We start from the raw sequence: 23,293 nt of genomic DNA, 5'->3' as shown, positions 1-23,293 counted from the left end.
GCTCCTAAGAAAGATAAGCAAAACATTCGATCGACAAGGCGGTCCCCTTCGCTATGGGAGATTGTTGACTCCCATGAGAAAGAGACACATGGTTCACAGACAAGATCAACAGGGACGAGTAGGAAGAGTGCACAGAAAAGCAACATGTCACCTACTCCTACTAAGTCAACTCCAAAAAACCCGAACAAGCTAACACCGGTTAAAGTCAACATACCACACAAAGACCAAATCCCAATTTGGATGCATAAATTTATTGAAAAGGTTACAGATGTACCTGGTGATGGCCATTGTGGGTTCCGAGCAGTTGCGGTCCTACGTAACTTGAATGTTGATGATCACACATTAGTCCGGTACAACCTTTACAAAGAGCTTATCGGTGTAGAAAATGCCCGATATCGGACGATGATTAATAATGATATGCGGTATAAAGAGGTCTTAGACACTCTATCCTACTCCGGTATTGGGAATGCACCACGGGATAAATGGATGATCATGCCGGATATGAGTTTCCTCATCGCACAAAAATTCAACCAACCGATTGTTGTGTTGTCCACTGGGTTAGGGCCATCGGCAACCTATTTCCCTCTATGTGGTCCACCGCCGCCGCCAAGTATCTCTCTGTTGATGTGTCTAGCATATGTGAATGACAACCATTTTATGGCATTGGATTTGAAGGGTGGTTGCCTGATTCCTTCCACTTGCAATCTATGGAGACGACACCATCGAGAGGATGCAGACAGCTGGCCTGATAGATATGCCAGCTGGATGGTAGATTATAATGAGCTAAGTCGGGCGGCGGGTCAAGCGGTGGTAGAAGATGATGAAGAATTGTACATTATTGAAAATCTTGATCCCGACGAGAGGGTTGGTCCTGGTCCTGGAGTGAAGGCTGAAAATGATGATAGCTCCATTGATCTTTCGGCGCCATAGATTAGACATATATGATTGGTTTAGTTGAAATGTATATCATTAGGTGAAATGTGTAACGATATAAATTCAACTCTTTTTTGGTATAATGATATGTATATAATCCTTTTTTTATATAATATTTAAGTTAATTGCCTTTTATACATACATATATAATGATTTGTTGAAAAACAATGATAAAAATCACAAGGACATGCAAATCTGTTTCAGTTCTGTGTACTGGTTGAATCCGGAATATACAATTCGGACACGTTCAGATTACATAATCCTGAATGCTCCGAGGGTAATTTTAAAAATAAAAATAGGACGCATGAGGAAAACCATAGGGTGGAAAAGGTAACAGTCACTACTTAATACCTAATTTTCTTTTATCTTTTTCATACTCCTACTCCAATTTTTATCACTTGCTCTTCATATTCATGTGTTGGTTGGTGCTTAATGAAATGAAATACTCCATTTGTCTTTGATCATAAGACCATTTACAAAAACAAAACAAAAAAATCATGTCTCTAAATATAAGATTATATACAAATTTTTAGATTTATTTATTATTCTTTATTTAAATATATCTCATATTAATACTATCAATTTGTTTTAATATATGAAACATTTACCCTTGGTTATATATACTTGTCATTTTCATAATTCAATGCAACATTTACTATTTATTTTGTCGATATTATCCTTAGAGCTGTTTGCAGATTGGTTTGGTTCAACATTTTGAACAACTTTGTCAACCGAACAAATAAAAAAACATACATGGTTTACACCAAACTAAACCGGTAGTACATAACATGTTGGTTTTGGTTGGATTGATCGAGTGACAACGTACATTTGTGCAATAACTCAAACTTTCTAAAATGCAGCATTTTCAAGACTTTGCCAAATGCAAACTAAAATAACGGTCAAATTAAATCACTTAGGTAACAAAGTATGAATTTGACCGGCTTGAGTGGAACTAAAAGTATGTGGTTGATGCTAGGAAATAATTAACACTAACATCACCACTTTTATATATGTTTATACAAACAAAATAAAAAGCATGGACCAACTGAAAGAAAGAAAGAGAAAAAGATGTGTTACCATAGATGAGAGTATTGATGCAACGGGGGCGTAAAAGACATGGAATTACACAACAGAACTTGAACGTGACATAATGAACAACCACGAAACACGACTGGGAACGATCGACGAATGGAGGTCAACGAAGGAGGTCTCTCAAATAGGAAAGGAATGAAGACGAAACTCAATAATCAACAAGGGAATGAAAAAGAAACTCATCGAGGAAGGAAGGAACGGTGACTACTCTATGTGTGAGTGAAGAAAGAAACAAAACCCAAGTTTTTAATCTTAGCTTTATATACCTAGGTAGTGTAACATGTTAAAAATAGAGAAGATGATATGCACGGGAACACATACGGTCTCTTAGGCTCAATTTTTCGTATTTTGTTGCCTGAAATGTACATGTTCTGAACAAAAAAGTAATCAAATTTATTAGTTGTCTTGCTATACGTTACATGTTCTAATACCGGCGACTAAAAAAAGAGCAGAGGGATTAGTTTTTTTTTATTTGCTATAGCGTGGCTGTTTGGATCCGCGGTAGAACGCTCTAGACGCGCGTTCGTAGTGGTCAAACATGGTTTGACCGTAAACTTTCATGTTTGGCTTATATTCCTCTAAATCGATTCCACCTTCAAAATCACGGTAGACTGGAAGCTACGATTTGGAGCTTCTGCGGTTGCCTAAATCGATTCTAAGTTTTAGTTTTGTTTTTCAAGGCAATCTTCCATCAATACCCTTTATTAGCCTCTGCCATGGTTGAAAAACAACAACCTTGTTTTTCAAAAGGAAGAAGTCGAACAAGATAGCAAGGAATGGAGAGTTTCTGGTCGAAATCATTGTTTACAGAGTAGAAATTGCACATTTCTAATGGTATTTCATATCATTTTTGCAATTTTTACGTTGGTATCTCATTCTGTTTTTGATGGTGAGTTGGTGAGTCACTCACCGAGTTGTCCTAATTATTATGGTGGTAACTTTCTTTTACAGTAATATAATAATAAGTTCATCCTTTCTTTTGTGCAATATATTAACTATTTTTGACAAAATGCAGTATATAAAATACACTTATATGCTTATATTATACTAAAATTAAGTTATAAATTATATTATTTTAAAACGAGTTTGTAAAACAATAAAATTAACGTAATGATTTTTCACTAATTATATGTAATTATATTAAATTTAATTATTGGACATAAGTTTAAATAATTATCTAAAATGGGAATGAGATATATAATTTTAAATACAATTAAAAGGATAATTTGGTCATTACACATTTAAAATCAATTTTGATTCAACCTATCTAAACAACATCAACTCATAAGAATCACTTTTAAGTGAGGGTACCCAAACATAAATCAATTCACATCAAAGTCACTTTTAACCAAAATCAATTCTCTCAAAATCAATTCTATCAAAATCAATTTTCTCCACCTCCAAACCAAACACACACTACAAATACATCTATAATACTTTATAAAAAATACTACATTAATTACAGAAAATCAGCTATCGCTTTTAGTCAAAATACCAAGCAAGATGAAATTGATGCCCTCAAAATTATCTTAGGCGTCTTTGATACTATTGGGAGTGGTAAATGTCTAGGCCTCCCCTCTATGATAGGCCGCAACAAAAAAGCAATAATTGCTTACCTCAAAGACCGTATTTGGAAGAAATGTCAAGCATGGAATGTACGCTCTCTTTCTTGCCCCGGTAAAGAACTTCTAATTAAATCGGTTGCTCAAGCTATCCCTTCTTACTACATGGGGGCATTCCTCATTCCTAGTTCATTATGTGAGGAACTAGAAAGAATTATGAATTCATTTTATTGGGGATTCAAAAAGAACGTTCGTCGCGGCATCAATTGGATGAAATGGGACAAGCTCACTCTTCATAAAAGTCGTGGTGGTCTAGGCTTTCGTGACATGGAAGCTTTCAATCTCTCAATGCTTGATAAGCAAAGTTGGAAACTCCTCACCGACTCAAATTCCTTACTTACTCGTGTACTCAAAGCTAAATACTTCCCTAGAAGGGATTTCTTGGATGCCCCTCTTGGCCATAATCCAAGCTACACATGGAGGAGTCTTTGGAGCACTCAATCTTTACTTACCTTGGGTCATAGATGGAAGATTGGAGAGGGTTCAAACATAAATGTATGGTCTATGCCTTGGATACGTAGCATTCCTTCACATAAACCTTCAACTACACCACCCCCATTTTTTGAAGACCTCACAGTCAATCAATTGATGAATTCAGATTGTCTTTCATTGAACCATACGATGGTATACTCTGTCCTTAACCATCATGATGCTGCTGCAGTGACTAGGGGTGTTCGTGGGTGGGTTTGGGTTGGGTTTGGCCAAACCCAAAACCAAACCAAATAGGGTACTCCGATTTGGGTGAGGTAAAATACCCACCCGATATACTATTGGGTGGGTTTGGACAAACCCACTGGTTTTTGAGTTGGGTTAGATTGGGTAATGAGTTAGCCAGCTTATTTTTCTATTTTTTTTAATATTTAATGATTAAATGACAAGTCCTCGTAATTTTGTTTTAAAATAGTACTCTACTTTTTAATTTTCTTAAAAAAAATGTTTAATTTATTTTACTATAATTTTATGCATCATAGAATATCAAATAATAAACTTCATCATAAAATACTTGCAACAAACTAAAATTACATGACATAAAATTGCATTAGTATCAAAATAACCAAAAAGTGCAACATATTAATTTCTAACTCTAGTATATTTTGATTTTCAATATATAGGGTACAATGTGTATGTTTTGGAAATATAACTTTCTTCTACCCTATAAAAATAAAGATAAAAAATATTAACATTCTTGGGTAAGTGGGTTTTTTGGGTTTGGGTCTGGTTTTACCCGAAACCCATTTATTTTTATGGGTTTTCTATTTTTAGAAACCATACCCATCCAATTACCCAACTCAACCCATTTTTTTGGGTTTTTTGGGTGGGTTTGACCGGATTTTCTAGGTTGACCCAACCCATGAACACTCCTAGCAGCGACTACCATTCCCCTTTTCAATCGTGCAATGGTTGACACAAGAATATCGGAAGCAACACCTGATGGAAATTATACAGTTAAGTTCGCATATCGTATTTGTATTGACCTTTTTCACTCATCTACTCCTATACAAGCCGATATTCCTTGGATGAACATTTGGAGCCTCAAAATTCCACACAGGGTGCGGTCCTTTCTTTGGCATCTAGCACGTCAATGTTTGCTCACTCGTAATAATCTCACTACTAGAGGCATCCCATGTGAAGACTCTTGTGTTGTTTGTGAATCCTTTTTCGAATCTCACATACACATTTTCTTTGTATGCACAAAGGCAAAGGAATGTTGGGAGAGTATTGGTATGGGTAACTTGATCTGGGAGCTTCTCCACCAAGCTAACAATTTTACCACTTTTTTATTCGATTTTTTGGACAGGTTATCAATCATCAACAACTACTTGCCGTAATGCTACTCTGGAGTCTTTGGAAGAGTCGAAACGCAAAAGTTTGGGAGTCTTCCAATACACCAACCACTATTATTATTACTCGAGCAAAGGATACACTCCATGAATGGACTTGTATGCAAAGAGCTAAACCACAGGTACAAAATTCGAACCACATCATCTCTTGGGTCAAACCGCCTTCCGGTGTGATAAAATGCAACGTTGACACAACAATTTTCCACGATAATACAATTGTTGGATGGAATCTGTTTTCGAAATTATGAGGGGCAACTCTTAATGGTAAAATCTGTGTTTTTTCCATCCTCGATGATTGTTTTAGAAGTTGAAGCTACTGCATTGTCGGAGGCGATAAAATTGGCAGTCTCTTTGGGATTCCAAACTGTCCACTTTGAAATAGATTGTATGACCCTTGCTGATGCCATTCACACTACCTCCACTCACCTCAATGAAGTTGGAGACATTATTTCTCAATGTAGAGGTCTCTTGTTTACAAATACCGACTTTAAAGTGTCGTATATTAGGAGGCAAGTTAATAGGGTTGCTCATAGTATAGCTAGATCTTCCTTATCTCATCCTAGCCCCCATCTTTTTTATAGTGTACCATCAACTTTGTACTCTTTGTTCTTGAATGAAATGCATTAATTTTGCCTTTGCTAAAAAAAAAAAAATTACATTAATTAATGTTATTTTGACAGCACTCAGACTGGTACATCTATAAAATATAATTTCAGACAAAATAAAATAAAGGTTAACATTTAAAACTCTCTTGGACAATTTTATTTGTTATAGTCTACGCACATTTATTAACTATATTGAATTTATAAATGGTGTTACATTCTGTGCTTCATCAATTATCATACAAAAGTTAAAGATCGCATTAGGGTAAAGATCCTCTCCATTTATAAAAATAAATGAAAAATGTAATTTGAAGAGAGATAGAAACATAAAATATGTAGTAGGTTGATAAAAATAGCTAATCCGCGCTACTTACATTTAAGTCGAGTACAAATATGAAACTCCCTTATTCAGTATACATATGTAGTAAAAAATAAAATATTGAATCCAAGTGAAAATTTTGTCCTAGTATCCCCTATAACTAAGATCGTGATTCCTTTAAAAAAAAAAAAAAAAAAAAAAAAAAAAAAATCCTTATGAGCATACATATCACAAACAATGATGGCCAACAAAGAAAAAAAGAACTTCAATTAAATATGCGTTTGATCTTTTTGATGTGGTAATTTCCAACCTTTGCTTTGTTGGTACGAAAGAATTTTTAAAGGAACGATATGCGGACCCATCACCCACATCCATAAACCTTTACTTCTCAATGATTCCTTATACTTTATCGAGAAATGATATTTGTACAACCATTTTTTAACAACTTTTGTGACAATTTTTTCTCTCATATTCATATTATATTTTTACTTTCTTTTTCTATTACTTTAGTTTTTGTGTCAATACATATTTTTCTTTGTAAAAATATACTTATCAATTAAATTGATGTTCAAATAACATTGCTCTACTTTATATGATGTCAAAGCTGTTCATTTTTGTTCTTCTTCTTTCAAACTTTTTCAATTGTTTTCTTCGGATTCGATTATAATGGAGTGTTGGTTTTTGGATAAATTCTTAACAAGTAAACTTGCCTATTTTAAGAGCTAGTAATAATTTTATACACTAGTTGTACAATTAAGTTTCGCACGCATGTTTTTTACAATATTAATTACCACATTATGGTATTACTGCAATAATATGTTTAGGGTCATTTTAGCTTATATCATTTGTTCTTTCGGGGTGACGTTTATGGTCGGTTATGGCATTTGGTTTCAAAGTGGTTGGGGTTCGTTTCAGTTCCTCATGGCAACGCTCTTAACCATGCTCTTCAGTTTCGTAGTCTTGGAGGTTTTTTCAAAAACTCTAGGAATGCGCTCACCATTATTTGAATTTTGGTTCTTTTCGTTATCTGGAAAGATCGCAACAGAAGGATTTTCCACAACAAATCGGACCCACTTGAGACACTTCCAGAAAAGGTTAAACTCCAATCGTTTTGGTGGTTGAAATTGTACTACATTTTGTTCGATTTTGATTACTCTGATTGGAGATTGAATCATTTACGCTGTCTTCAAGCGATTGTGTAACTGTTTTTTTTTCCTTTTTTCTGGCTTGTTGTGGCTTGACATTTGTGTAACTTATATGGTTAATAGTGCTTTACCCCCTGTAATATGGGTCATTTCCGATTTTTCCTCCTGTAAAATGTTTTTTTGGATTTCATCCTTCTGATTTGAAGATTTTATGGTTTTGGACATTCATGGAAAATTTCACCCTTGTAATTTCAACAAATTTAGGTTTACCCCCTATCATATCTTCGATTTTGTACAGTCAAAATTCATGAAGGTCCAAAACCAAAAAATTTCAAATTACAAAAACAAAATCCAAAAAAATTATTATACAGGGGGTAAAACTAGAAATGACCTATATTACAGAGAGTAAAATACTATTAACCCTAACTTATACTTTGCAGCTCTCTTAAGCACTCCTTGCTTGAGGAGTTGTTTGTTGCTTTAATATTCTTTTTTAGTTTCTTAAAAAAAAATAACTTATGTCATTAAAAATGAACTAAGGAGCCAAAAAATACTATACGACACGAGTTTTTTTAAGAGTTAAAACGTGAATTAAAATATATAAATATTGAATTGAAAATATATTTTTTTAAAAGCATTGAACACACGATTTCTAAAAGCATATGTTCTTAGATCTTTAATAAACTTTTTTTTAGGGGAGATCTTTAATAACCATAAAGAATAAGATTTCATGTAAATTTATTTAATATATTGAAAATTAAAGTATTTAACTTTTTTAATAAATAATTTTTTATACATGAATCGTTAAATAGTGTACTTTAGGATACTCATTAATCATTACCATACTGAGGAATGTTAAGGTCACATCTACAAATATTCTTTTTTGAGTAAATAGTCAATTTTCCTCCTAAAATTGTAAGTTTCATCAATTACCCCCTTGAAATTAACAAAACTTCAATTACCCCCCTGAAATTTCACAACGTTAGTCAATTTACCCCCTCCATCAATTACCTCCATCAAATACCCCCCTGAAGTTTTGCACTTATGTGCAAAATGCCCCCAAACTTAAAAATTTATATTATTTTTTTCTTAAAAACAAACAATTAATAGTTAAATATTAAAGCTAACTATTAATTTTGGAGTTTGGAAAAACTACATACATATATATATCAAAATAGAGAAAAATATGTATTTTTAAAGTGACAATAATGGTTATTTCTAATAGACAAATTATTATTTTTAGAGGTTTATAAACAAATTAATAATCAGATTTAAATTTATATTTTCTCCTTCACCATCTTAGTCTTTTAACTCATCCAACTCCTTCAACAATTTGCTCAAACCATTTAAACTACACAACCCCTAATATTAATCCACAAATCATCCCATTATTGTCACTTAAAAAAATACACATTTTTCCCCATTTTGGAGCCTATTTTGATGTATATATGCATGTAGTTTTCCCAAATTCCAAAATTAATAGTTAGTTTTAATATTTAACTATTAATTGTTTGTTTTTAAAAAAAATATATAAATTTGTAAGTTTGGGGGTATTTTGCACATAAGTGCAAAACTTCAGGGGGTATTTGCAAAATGTCATGTTCACTAACAGAAAAATTTAACGGAGGGGGTAAATTGACTAACGTTGTGAAATTTCAGGGGGGTAATTGATGAAACTTACAATTTCAGGGGGGAAATTGACTATTTACTCATTCTTTTTTATTTAACACACTGAATAAGAATTGGACATGTGTCTCACTTTTTATTTCAATTAACATGTAACTTGTTCAATTGTTTTTAAAAATTTTGATTTTTTTTTTAATAATTTAATTTAACAGTTGGAGAGAGAAAGAGAAGAAGAAAAAGAAGAGAGAAGAGGTAGTGAGAAACATCAGTCTTCTTCGATTTCCATTTTTTCTCTGAGATGAAGCGTTCCAGAATGGTGCCAATTATTTCAATCAAGCAAAGCTACTTGCATATACTTCCACTAAATAATAATATTGCTTTCATATCTATTGATAAAAAGCGAAAACTTTATAAGAGGGGACTCTTCAAGATATACTTATCATTTTCCCATTTCTAATGGATTACGTCTTAATCAAAATTCGTGCTTCATTTTTCATTTATTTCATGGATTTACAATTGTCATACATCTGGATTTTGTGAAATCAAACAGTTTTTTTTTTACAGAGGAAAATGTTTTTTGACAGAAAAGAACTTGTACCAAAAGAAAACGAACATGTGAAAGAACATGAAAAGACAGTGTTTTGGGGAGATTAAGCAAAGGAGAAGAAATTTTTTTTTTTTTTTTTTTTTTTTTTTTTTTAGGGAAAAGGAGAAGAAAAGTTAAAACCTAATTTAATAATTAAAAATTAAATAAATGATTTCCAACACCAAATGGTTTATCAGGTTACAAATTTAATTAAAATAAAAAAGTGGGACACATGGCCAATTATTATTGGGTGTTTTAAAAGAGAGTGTTCATGGGTGTGTTCGTAACATTTCTCATACCGTATTTTTTTTTTAGAGAAATGATATTTGTAATTTTAAATAACTTTTGTAGCAACACTTTTTTCTCTAATTCTTTAAAAAAAACATTTTTCTCTCTTATCTTATTGGACAATAACAACATATGGGTGTGTTGGGTAAAAATAAGCTATAAGTTAGCTGATAGCTGAAAAATTAACTTATTAACATTAAAAGTGTTTGGTAAAATTAACTGCTGAAGTAGCTGATAAATATAAAATGACATAAAAAAAACATGTTTGTTTAATTATTTTAATAAATCATATATATAATTTTTATTACTTAATGTATTTATTTTTAAATATTTAAATTCATTTCTAATTATTTTCATCTCCAAAATGATAAATATATTTATGAATTTAATTGACATTTTTTATTTAACGATTTTTTTATAAATTTTATTTAACCAAACTTGCTTCAATATTTATTGTAAATTTTATTTAAAATTATATATTACATGAACTAAGAGCAAGATCCAAAAAAGAAAAAATTAACAAAAAAAAAAAATGAAAAGCAATACCGTAAGATACAACCAAATTGTAAATGGTTTCGTTAAAAAAAAAACGAAATGTAAATGGCATAAAACATGGGCAGTTACTAATGAATGTGGGTAGTTTCTTTTTTATTAAAAAATAATAAAAATAAACTAATAAGGTTAAAAATGGAAGAAAATATAAAAAACTATAAACTATAAGTTAAAAAGCTACTTGAAATAGTTTTTCATAAAAAGTTATAAGCTCATGAAAAAGCTTGTTACCAAACACGTCACGTTTTCATCCAACGAGCTTATAAGTTAATCCAACAAACTATAAGCTAGCTTATTTGTGTTACCAAACACATCCATAGAAAAACAAGAATGTGCGTTTGGCCCTACTTTTTTTAAGGTCCAAACAAAAGTCACTTTTAGAATAAAGTTGAAAATTAAAACTTTAAAGTTGAAGTTAAAACTGTTTGGTATTTGTTGTTTTTTTTCAACTTAATTAATATTTTAAGTTAAAATTTGATTAGTAAAATATATTTAAAGGAGCTTTGAGATTTTATTACAAATTATCATAAATAAAATAAAAACTTTTACTATTTTTTTTCTTTTGAAATTGCATAATTTTTTTATTATTATAAAAATAAACATCTTGCTAGTTATATTTTTAAATGAAATTTTTTATCATTTGAGATGTCATTAAGTACCACAAGAATTTTACCATTATAAAATTAAAGTTAGAAAATTTCAACGTGTAAAAAGGTAAAAAAAACTAAGTTGTAACAATTAGCAAACTTTACTTTTTTTTTTGTTCGAAAGAATTAGCGAGCTTTACTTGTTTTATTAACAAATTAACAAATAAAAAAGAAAAACAAATGTGGCTGGCAGGATTAGAAACATATGCGTGCAGAATGGTAAGTGAATAAGTTAGCATAAAGTTCAATTTATTGGCTTCTACTTTTTCAATTTTTTCTTCTTTCATATTAAGCCACTTTTTTTATGAAGAGTTTCTTATGAAATGTGTTTGGCTTAACTTCTTTCTTAAAGTAGAAGAGAAGTTAAAATTAAGTCAGGCCAAACAGCCGCTTTCATTTTTGCCAATTCGACTTTTTCATAATGACAAATCATGATCAAATTACAGTAGATTATTGTTCTCTTTAATGTGTTGAAAAAATTACAGTACTTTTATTCGACTACACACAAGTTTATAGGCTACGTCTCCCGTGCGAGCCCTTCATGGGTCGCGTACGGTGCGAGACCAATTTTTTTTTTTTTTTGTCTGCAAAATGCAAAATGAATGTGGGTAGTGCAAAATGAACGTGGGCCCACACAATGTTTAAGTACCATTAAGTACTTACAATGGTTAAAACTGTAAACCTTTCTAAAATTGGTACTTAAACACCTATTTGAAGTTTTTTAAGTTAGATATTCCTGACAAACAAATACAAAGATAGGCGGTCAGCCGATATCCAAACAAATTAACGGGTCCGACCACTACCACCACTGCTCCCTTTATATAAATTAAAGGGGAGTACAATTGAATATAAAAGGAAATTAAATTTTAGAAAGGTTTAAAGTTTTAAAAATTGTAAATAAAAAATACTATATTAAAATAATTCATTCATGGTAAAGGGAGTACAATTGAATTTAATTTTAAATATTTAATGAAAATTAAAAAAAAAATCATTTTAATGTTTTATCAATTGTAACCAAAAACACAAAATCCATTGTAATCTATATTATATGTAATGAAAACTACCCCTTTCAGCTCTTTTGAGCTGATTTTTTCTTTATAAAAATGCCATCGATTTTCAATACAAATAACACATATAACAAATAGATAAGAATAACTTTAAATATTAAAAAAGTGTAACAAACACGATATGAATATATCTATATATATATGTCTGATTTTTTCCTTTATCAATTAAAAAATGTAACAAACTAAATGAGTATATTTATATTTACTTTTTCATTATCCCAATTATACCCTTAAACAACTTTTTATATAATAAATATTGATGTTGGTTTATTTAAAAAAACAAATTTTGATTATATATTTTTTTTGTTATATTTTTGGTGTCATTGAAATAGATAATCATTATTAGTTTGGTTTGTTATAACTTGAAAAAACAAACATTTATATTAAAGATATATAAATGTTTAAATAATCTGATTTTAAAATTCAATTGTATTTTTTAAAATCAATATATGTTTAAATAATAAAATGTTAGCAGGAAAATTCAAAAGATCACAACCATTCACTAGATTAAAGGTATATCTAATGGGTCAAATTCATTATTTTGCTAAAAAAAAATTAAGGTCATGCACGGGTACATGACCCATTAAGCTCTCGTACCGTAGCCAGAGCCCAAGTTTATATGCAATCCCACAAAGCAAAAGAAACGACAAATAAGAAAAGAAGCATGGTAAAATACTAAAAAAAAAAAGTCGCTTTATTTTTTGGAAGGATAAAAAAAATTATTTTATTGTTGGTTAAAGTATGTCACAAATTAAATTGTTTCAATTGTCCTTAGGACTACTTGTCCAAAATAGACTCAGTGGTGATTTTTTTTACAAAAAATAATTATTCTCATTCATTTAAATTGACTTAACATATGGAGACGATACAAATTTATTAAAAATAAATATGATAAATATGTGAACAAACTTACAATAAAACATACAACATCAAAATACAAATGGTAATTTAACTTGTTGAGTATCAATTAATGTATCATATTTGTTCGGGTCTAAGGACAGTTAGATATACAAATGATCATATAAAAGTTTAGATATGAAAATTCTATTTTGTGAGCATCTCTATTTGTTTCAGCAAACAGTAGATTGTGGTCATGCACGCTCACTTCTGCTGTAGTAGTGCCGCATGATACAAACGCATGTTTCCAAGCTCACATGTGACTCTAAAAATTGTTTCTCACACATGGAATGTGAAATATAATGGTTTTGGTCTCTGCAAATATGCATCGTTTTGGTTTTAGTTTTTGTAAATTTTTTTTATTGTTTTTGGTCCCTGCAAATATGCCTCATTTTGGTTTTGGTCCCTGGCTCCACTTTTGTGATGATTTACACACGTGACACATGATGACTGAACCCATTTATTAGAGAAATAGTCCCTGCAAAATAGTCCTTGTAGGGACTATTTTCAAAAACAAAATATTTTGCAGGGACCAAAAACAACACATTTTTTTTACATGAACTAAAACCAAAACGAGACATATTAGTAGGGACCAAAAGTATATTTTAGCCAAATATAATTAAGGACACATGTGACTATAAAAATTGTTTCTATGTCAGCATTTCCCCAGTAAAAGTTGCTTCTCATCCACATCTTTAGATGTTGGTACACAAACTTATTCAGCTATGAATTTTAATTTTGAATAGCTGATTTATTCAATGGTCTAATGCTATTATTGTAATAAAATTAATTTTAATTAAAAGAATAATCAGATGGTTTATTAAATTTTATAGTTGCTTTAAGTTCATCAAGTTTTTATTTTCGTTCAATTAAAGATGCTAAGTTCCAAGTTTTGAAAAGGACCATACGCCAACTTACAAAATCAGAGCAGAAAGCTACGATTCATGACCAAATAAGAAGCAAAATCGGGCCATGGATTCTTCAGTACGGATTATCCATGTACAGTGTGCTGGTGTTTGGAACCACATTATTGTACTTGGCCAAGTTACAATATATTGTGATTTTGTTGAAATTATGTAGTTTAATTTGTATAAAATTATGTTAACTTTTCAAACTCATCATGAATCCAATGAACACTAAGTCTAAGTGAATATATTACCCTTCGAGAAGCTCGGATAAGTGGCATGGTGCGATACAACATAGATAACGGAAATTTTTATTCGACTAAGACACGTTAACATTTTTTTATAATAAAACTTATATGCACGTGAAATACTTGAAAGATTTTTTTTATATAATTATAAAGATTATAATTTACAAAGAATAATAATTGTGATCAAAATGGAAAGTGTTGCGGTTTTTGTATAAATAATAATTTATTTTCATTCGTGTATAAGGATCAACAAAAGTATCATTAGAAAAACATAAAATAAGTTTTATGGAATATTGATTGACGGAGTCTCCTCAATCTCATTAACTTCATCACAAGAAATATAATATTTACGTATGGTTGGTTCATCGAAAGAAAATTCTATCAATTCACATCTCAAATTGAATTATATATATTTCCGCTAAATTCTCACAATATATTATCTCACATTTTTTTACCTTCATCTTTTCTAGGATACTTCGATGGAGCATATATGTGAACGAACACCTACCGAGTATTGGTATGTGATACAATAGTCAATATGTATATTTATGTTTATGATTCAGGCTTCATAGAATTCCCTTCCATGCGATGGTTTTTGCTGTTTTTGGGACGATGCTTTAGTTTTCACTTGGACTATATTGGGATACTTCAAAATAAACATAATGAAGTGGAATGTGGATCAGCGGATGATAGTATAACAAAGCAACTACAATATTTTGTTTTTATGTTACTTTTAAGTTATGATCATCTTTTACCATTATCCTTTATGTTACATTTCGTAATTATGGATGAAAGACTCGTTGTTCCGGGATCGGTGCACTTGAACAATTACTCCTGAATGTAGACATTGTTGTGAAAAAATAGGTTCTTCAATTCTAGATATTTGGATTTGGAAAGAGAGAAAGTGAAGCGAGGATGGAACAATGGGATAATTATGACATATCTATGTGAGTTAGTTTATTATGGCTTTACCATTTCGTCTATCTAACAAAAAAAAAAAAACACCTTAATATTGCAAAAATATAAGTTGGTTGAATTTAGGATAATGAAGTAAACGTGACAGAGAAGCAATTTCATGGAATATCTAAAATCATGACTGGGAATGCCTCTTAGTAATAGAGCAGCTAAGATTTTGACAAACACTCATCAGACGCGGCCGTGAATGGATTTGGATCATCTCCTTCCCCTCATTCTCCCTCCTTCACCGAGTTGAAAATTGGGAATGGATCCTCTCTATTTTTTTTTTCTCTTGCGTTTTCTCAAGTTTCACATCTCAACTTTTAACCAATATCTACTTCTTTTTTTTCTTTTCAAAATTATCCCAGAGGATCCTAATACCAAAATTATATACTCAAGACTTAACTCTGACTTAAAAAAATTATAATTTACTTCTAGTTTTCTAATACAGCTATCGACTACAAAATCACTAGTACCATAAGAAGATATATAAAACATTTTACAGTACTTGAAACACAGCCATTCATGCACTTGTTCCACTTCTTATGAAACAAAATCATTCACACAAATTGTTGTGTGAATGAGAGAATTATCAGAAGCAAAAACATTAACAGTACATTCTCACTTGTTTACACCCTAACAGGCTTCTGAAGAACAGCCGATAAGAAAACTTGAGACTTACCACTATCAACTTTCTCTCCCACAACCCATTTCAATTTTCTATATCCAAACCTTTCAATCAACCTTGTCAATGCAATTTTCTTCTCTTCATTAGCACAATAGAAGTTATCAATCCAAAACAAACCACCAGCCCGCAAAATTCGATCAGCATCGAACATTAAAAACTCCAACTTCTCTTGTTTTTTACCAACATCATCATCCAAGGTATTTGTAGCACGAACCAAATCAAACACATTATCATAAAAAGGAAACCTATGATCCAAGCTTAAGAAAAGAGGAAAAAGTCCTCTTGCAGCTATAAATTCATTGAAAGGAGCATCAATATTAAGAGTACTAGTAACAATTGTAACATTCCTTTCAGCCATTACAGCAGCAAAAGATCCAGAACCAATTCCAATATCAAATCCTATTCTAATTCCACCATTTCCTAATGCCAAAACATCATCAACAAGAAAATCATTCTTACTTCTAGACTTAACAAACCTTTGATTCTCATACCCATTAACCAAATCAAAGCAATGCATGCAACCTCTATTCAATTTCTTACCATTCAAACACTCAAAATTCTTACAACTAAAACCACTCCAATTAACAGTTTTGTTACTAACAGGCTTCCAAAGTGAAGTTGGAAAAGGATGAAGATAATTTACCTTAGAAGAAACAGATTTAGCAAAACACCTTCTTCTAGGTAAAGGCTCACACCTTTTCGAAATCAATTTCTGTGCAAAACTCCAATCATCTTGACAATTTCCAAACACTTTGTAATTCATATACTGAGACAACAAATCAGAAGATTTCTCACAAGAATGACCCACAGATGAAACCATTTCAGTCATTCCAGTCTTGGAATCTTTACCCAAAGGAAGTTTATGAGGGTTGAGAAAGAGTTTAAGCTCTTTTGCAATGTTGGGTCTTGAAAGATCAAAACTTTCATAACCAAGAAGCTGTTTTTCAATCTGGGTTAGTTTCTTTTGAGATTGATCAATTTCTCTGAGTATAAGTGAAACTTGTTCTGAGATGAGAGAGAAGTTTTTGTGTACTTGGTGAAGTTGTTCGGTTTGGTTGTTTTTTGGAGAAGAAGTGAAAGCATAAAGAGCAAAAAGATTGGTTGTGATAACGGATAAGATCATGAGAATGTTAACAGCTGAAGAACAAAGTGTTGATTTTTTGAATCTTGCTGTTCCATCACCAATTTTCAAAGAAACAGAACCCATTTTTTTTTCTTATGAGAAAGAGAAGAAGAAGAACATAAAATTGAGTTTCAAGTGACAAAGATCACGAGAAGTGAAACATTAATTGTTGTCGGTTTTTGATTGTTATCACGTGAGTTTTGTGAATTCACTTGTCTTGTTGTTATTTCCACATTTTCAAGACATTGAAATTCCATAGCGACTCTGCCTCTAGTTCAGTGAGTGACTGACTCTGCCTGGATATTAAATTCAAACAACTTTTAATAAATACAAGAAACGTTTTCTCAAATTGACTACACTTTTTTTCCGAGGCAAAAAAAAGTTGAATAGACTTTGAATTACTATTGTAATAGTAGTACAATTTTAAATATCAGGGTAACCGGTGCACTAAAGCTCTCGTATATAAAGAGTTTGAAAAGAGGTCCCACTATTTGGTGTATTGTACACAGTCTTATCATATTTTTTACATAAGAGGTTGTTTCCAACCGTGGTACAATTTTAAATATAAAAAATAAAAACTTTAATCTTTGGTTTTTTAAACTTAAAACAATTTTGATCCTCTATTTTGACAAAACAACAACTTTAATTTTTTTTTAATTGCACAATTTTGGCCTCCATTTTAAAAACTTTGACTAATATGTGATTTTAATGATGTGACGATAAATTATTCACTCTCTTCCTCTTGTACCATTTCGATTGATACTCCATTATTTTGACGCTATATTGTCTTGTGTGTTTGGGCAACCTAAGAAACCAAAGAGCCAAAACTATCAAGATCTAATGTTCGATTCTCTTCGATGCTACAAACAATACAAGAATACACGATAAATTTGCGGATCATCTTTTCAAAATAGAAAAATAGTTGCATCCTGAGAGATGATTTCGCAATTTTCTTCAATCCAGCGGTTATGGACTTCTAGTTTTACTTGTGCTTATGCTACGATTATAAATTGGTCACTCGTGAGTTGTGCTTTTGAACTAATAATCTGATATCATTTGACAACTTTGAGCAAGAAATTATGACATTAAAAAAGCTACAACATTCACAGAACTTTATGAGCATCAACTTGACCAGATAAATTTATACATGACAAGTCTACAATTTCAAAATTCTGCAATTCAAAGATATCAATTATTATGCAAATCATATGCAGTATGAACTTAATAATTTAGTCCCAGAATACAGCAAGACGGACAACAGAAGTGATCAGATGCCCCATTATCCGGCCAAAAAGAAACAGGACAATTCCCAGCAGTTAATACGCTCAGAATTTTTTTACCTATTGCTTCTTCTCCTCTGCTTTTCTCGGCTGGAAGAAGGGACACATAAAATACAAATTAATTAAAACTGTTTTAATTAAAGGCCTTATTCATAAACAGAAGCATGTCATTAAAGACAGTAAAATAGCCATACTAAACACAAAACCATACCACTGAATGAGATAACTGAAAAGTAAAATAATAGGCAGGAGGAGTGCTAGCAACACTCTCTTTTTAACACTCTCTCTAGCACTCACTCTCTCATTGGATGAAATCAAATGTGGATCCCACATAAAGTGGTGGAGTCCACATTGATTTCATCCAATGATAGAGTGAGTATTTGAGAGAGTGTTAAAAAGAGAGTGTTGCTAGCATTCTTCTAACAGACGATCCTAGGGTTTTGTTTGCTTTGTGAAAACATTTTCTATTTTTTTCATTTTCTAAAATATATGTTCATTTTAACTGGCTAATAAGAATGAAAATGAGACTCTAAAAGTGAAATTTATGGAAATAATGAAAATAATTCTTTTGGCATTTTTATTGTTTCAGAAAACAGCAAACAAGTGTTCACTTGCAAATAGATATTTTCAGAAAGTAAACCATCCCTACTGTCACAGCCACCATACTAAGATCTAGCTGCACCTAGGAATGCAGATATGATGCTTACTAAGTAACGAATGGAATAAGTTTAATTAGACATTTGGAAGAGCTTATTTAGACCTATCCTATTACATAAGAATTTGTGCATGTGTTTGCAACAGGTTTGGATATGTCTATAAACTGTTTTCAGCTTGTTATACAAGCTCCTTGAAATAGCTTGTTGTCATAAAATGTTCACTCATTCCATCTTCAATTGTTACATGATTAATTTCAATAGTAAGTGTTTGTTATTTTCTGTTGGCTAGTTAGAAGTAAAATTCTTTTTCTGCATATCATGAAACTGAAATACTCCCCCCCTCCTCGGCACCACTGTGGCTGCCACAAGCTCTCTTTCTTAAGATTCATCAATCCCCTATAACATTCATCCAAACAAAAGTCCTTCTCTAGTTTTGGTCTCACCATGAAGTACCAGTTTGAGTTCACAAATGGTACCATTGTTGCACCTGCTGAGCATGATCCTGCCTACAAGATATGGAAAAGATGCAATACTTTTCTAATTTCTTGGATAAGCCACTCAATCTCACCATATATAACAATAAGCGTTATTTGGCCTGGCAAGACCTCAAGGAGCATTTTTCCCTAGGTAGTGCCTGTTTGAAACTGCAGTGGCATCCCATTTCTCGGGTCCCAAAGCGACTCTAGTGAATTTTATAAAGCTCCAAGTGATATGGTTAGTTAAGCAAGCAGACATGTTCGTTTCAACCAATTACACTAATAAGATGAGAATCATTTGGGATGAACTATGCAACTTTCGAACTGTCCCTTCCTCTTCATCAGCCTCTAGATTTTGCAATGTGTCCAACACAGTTCAAAAATTCTGAGTAATGATTGAGTGTTGTGGTTCATGCAAGGGCTGAATGAGAAGTTTGCTGTTGTCCATATGTCCAATCCCAGATCTTGTTAAAGGAGCCCTGCCATCAATCACCAACGTATTCTCCACGGTTGTACATAAGAAAGGCACATTCATGACACCACCCTTGCAGAAACATCTGCTCTTGCCTTCCAAACTGCACCTAACAGCAACCAAAACAAAGAGAAATCAAACATGTCCTGTGCTTCCAAACCAGGAAATGCAAGGCAATGCACTCACTGTGGTCGCACTGCCACTAATCATACCACAGATGCTTGTTTTTCTAAAGCATGGATATCCACCAAGTTTTAAATCCAAGAAAGCTGCCCACAGCATCTCATATATTTGTTTTCAAGATGCTAATATCCAGCAAGATTCAACACTTTCCAGTTTAACACGAGCAATTTCAGAGCCTCCTTGCTTTACTGCCAAATACCTCACCAACTGCTACTTATCATTCTTCTTCCAATTCGATCAGTTCATTTAACGCCTCTACATCTCATCAGGTAATTACTCACCTCGCTGGATCCTCGATTCTGTGCCACAGATCATATCACTTTATCCCTCAATTTTTTATCTTCTTATAAAATGATAAAACCAATTGCCATCTCTTTGCCAAACAGTCAAGTGGCTACAGCCAGCCACATAAAGTGGTACTATCTACACGGCTGAATCTTCAATCATTCAATCCTTTTTGACACTTTATACATCCAAATTTCTCCATTAGCATGTTTTATATTACAAAGCTAACCAAATCCCTTTCTTGTCAATTCACCTTTACTAATAATTTGTATGTTTAGGAGATACCATCCACGAAGATGAATGGTAGTGCTAAAGAACATACTGGATTATACAGTGATAATTCCTAACGTTCAATTTCATATTCCTTTACCAAAAATCCTCATTGTATCCACACCCATAAGTGGTGTACTGCACTCCCCATGAAATTTGGCCCCGTAGAATAGGCCATCCCTCAAATTGGTGCTATTCTACTTTGCATAAACATAGCTGTACTATACCTCTTATTGTATCAAAAGTTTGTGGCCTATGACGAACTGACACAGACACCAGATATTACATACTATTTAATACAAAACCAGACATCGCCTCCCTCATGGGTTTTGGTTAATTCTGTTACGCATCTAACATCACCTCTCACAGAACAAAGTTTAAACCTAGGGCTAGAAAATATTAAATGGCTCAAAAGGTTACTGGTTGTTTGATTTGATCAACAGAGAGATTTTTCTCTCAAGACATGTCAACTTTCATGAGACAAAATTTCCCTTTCTAAGCACTTTCTTCCAACACTAGTAATGGAAACATTCTAGTTCCCTCCCTAACAACCAACACAAATTTGCCCCAATCTCTCGAACCACCTCATATCATATCCTACCATGAACAAATCCATCCGCTCAACCGCAAACAAATCAGTCCTCACAACCATCCCCAACCATAAATTTTCCTCTCTGAAATAGAATATAATCCAGACAATAAAGAACTCCTAATCTATGAAGCACCAACACTTCACATTGCAGGCTTGTCTAGTGTTCAACACATGTCAGACACCAAAACAATACCCACACATTTCCTAATCTATGTAGCACCAACACTTCACATTGAAGACGAGTCTGTGTCAGTATCCGACACCAAAACCATACCCACACAAGTTGTTACTTTCAATTATTTCATTCTTTTTCAAATTATTATTACAGGTGTCGACATATAAATATCATTCATGTGCTTCAAAGCTCCTAATTACCTAAGAATAAGAATAAGAAGGAAAAAACTCACTTTGGTGCCGGGTGCATGCTGAGAGAGTTCTTCATCAGGTATGATAACAGGCCATTGTTCTCCAGCTTCACGGAACATCTGTTCAGTTTCGAGTAACTGACCCTTTTCCAGAATCATCTTGGTTATACGGTGAACCGGTGTTGATGTAGCATCGAAAGCTTCTTCCACGCCGTTGACGAACGTGACGGTGATCTGCGGTGGATGCTCCACGTTTTTACGCTTGATCTCAACTTCACAGGCAGGGTTTGATTCTTTGGCTTTTCGTGAGTTGCATTGTGCGAGAAACTCCATACACGATGCGGTTCGTGGATCCAATGCATTGAACTCGATTTTCACTTTTGATAGGAACTTCAACATCTTCACGCGACCTCCTTCTTCTTTCAAGGAGCAAACAAACTTGGGTTTAATAAGGTTTTGTTCTTTGTTTCTCAAATCATATATGCATCATTTCCGTGAAAGAAAGAAAAAAAGTGATTCAGTTGATTAAAAAGATTTTCTCAAAAAAAATAATAATTGTTCAAAAAATATTTAAAAGTTTATTTTACAATGGATAGAAAAAAGAGTAAATAGTCAATTACCCCCCTGAAATTGTAACTTTCGTCAAAAACCCCTCTGAATTTTACAAAATGTCAAAAACCCCCTGAAATTGTCAAGCGTCTGTCAATTACCCCCCTCCGTTAATTTCCTCCATCCAACATGCTGATGTGGCCGTTAACTGCCACGTGGCATTGACACATGGTCAAAAAAGTCATGCCACGTCATAGGGGGGTAATTGACTATATTTTTATTTTTTTTGAAAAAAATCTGATTTTTTTTTTAAATGTGATTTTTTTTTTTCTTTTTATAATTAACATTTGTGCCACCCACTAAACATGCAAATACCCCCCTGAAATTAAACATTTATGAGCAAATACCACCCTCAAATTTAAAATTTATGTAGCAAATATCCCCTCAAATTTATAACTTATATGCAAACATCCTTTCCAAATGTAAAACTTATATGCAAATTACACCTTGAATCATAAAACTTTAATGGTTAAGTAAAACTTATTCTTAATCTATAATTTACTATATCTCTAATAACAATAAAAAAGAAAAAAAAAATCACATCTTTAAAATAACATGGAAACAGAGATGCATATGCATCAAAATGTTGTGTTTTGAGAGCAAATAATTGCAGATCCTACAGAAAAAAAATTAACAAGGATTTGACCAAGACATATATATAATATATGAAGGTAAATTTGGTAGTTATGGCAAAGTGTAATTACAGCGGAAAGTTAAATTTTCTCCAACAACAAAAGTGTAATGGCAATAATTTGTCATCATTTCGAGCAACACCATTAGGCCTTAACAAATAGAGAACTAGTGGTGTGTTCCGTGGGAACCCCTGAAGGAGCATAGCTAGAAATATTCCCAAACTCTTGGCCAAAAAACAGTTCTACGTGAGCCTACACACAACCATCCATTCATGCACCAGTAACCTCTCCCCCTTTGTTTTATTTTAAAGATGTGATTTTTTTTCTTTTTTATT

At 32.3% G+C, this 23,293-nt stretch overlaps 2 protein-coding genes across 2 annotated transcripts; both read right to left on the bottom strand.

The window, feature by feature from the left end:
• Positions 1–15,735: 15,735 nt before the first annotated feature.
• On the bottom strand, positions 15,736–17,431 carry LOC25490255 (uncharacterized). The gene has a single exon (XM_013606748.3). It carries the CDS (start codon positions 17,220–17,222, stop codon positions 15,957–15,959), a length of 1,266 nt encoding a protein of 421 aa, XP_013462202.1. The 5' UTR covers positions 17,223–17,431; the 3' UTR covers positions 15,736–15,956.
• A 771-nt stretch (positions 17,432–18,202) lies between these two features.
• LOC25490254 (uncharacterized) lies at positions 18,203–22,214 on the bottom strand. The gene is made up of 2 exons (XM_013606747.3): positions 21,760–22,214; positions 18,203–18,508 (listed from the first exon to the last, which is right to left on the bottom strand). The coding sequence occupies exons 1-2, from the start codon at positions 22,114–22,116 to the stop codon at positions 18,479–18,481; spliced, it is 387 nt and encodes a 128-aa protein (XP_013462201.1). The 5' UTR covers positions 22,117–22,214; the 3' UTR covers positions 18,203–18,478.
• Positions 22,215–23,293: the final 1,079 nt, after the last annotated feature.

The sequence above is a fragment of the Medicago truncatula genome, chromosome 3, assembly GCF_003473485.1.
Source record: "Medicago truncatula cultivar Jemalong A17 chromosome 3, MtrunA17r5.0-ANR, whole genome shotgun sequence".
NCBI classification, from domain to species: Eukaryota; Viridiplantae; Streptophyta; class Magnoliopsida; order Fabales; family Fabaceae; genus Medicago; species Medicago truncatula.
Note: the sequence above shows the minus strand (reverse complement) of the source record. Positions and strands in the feature narration are given on the sequence as shown.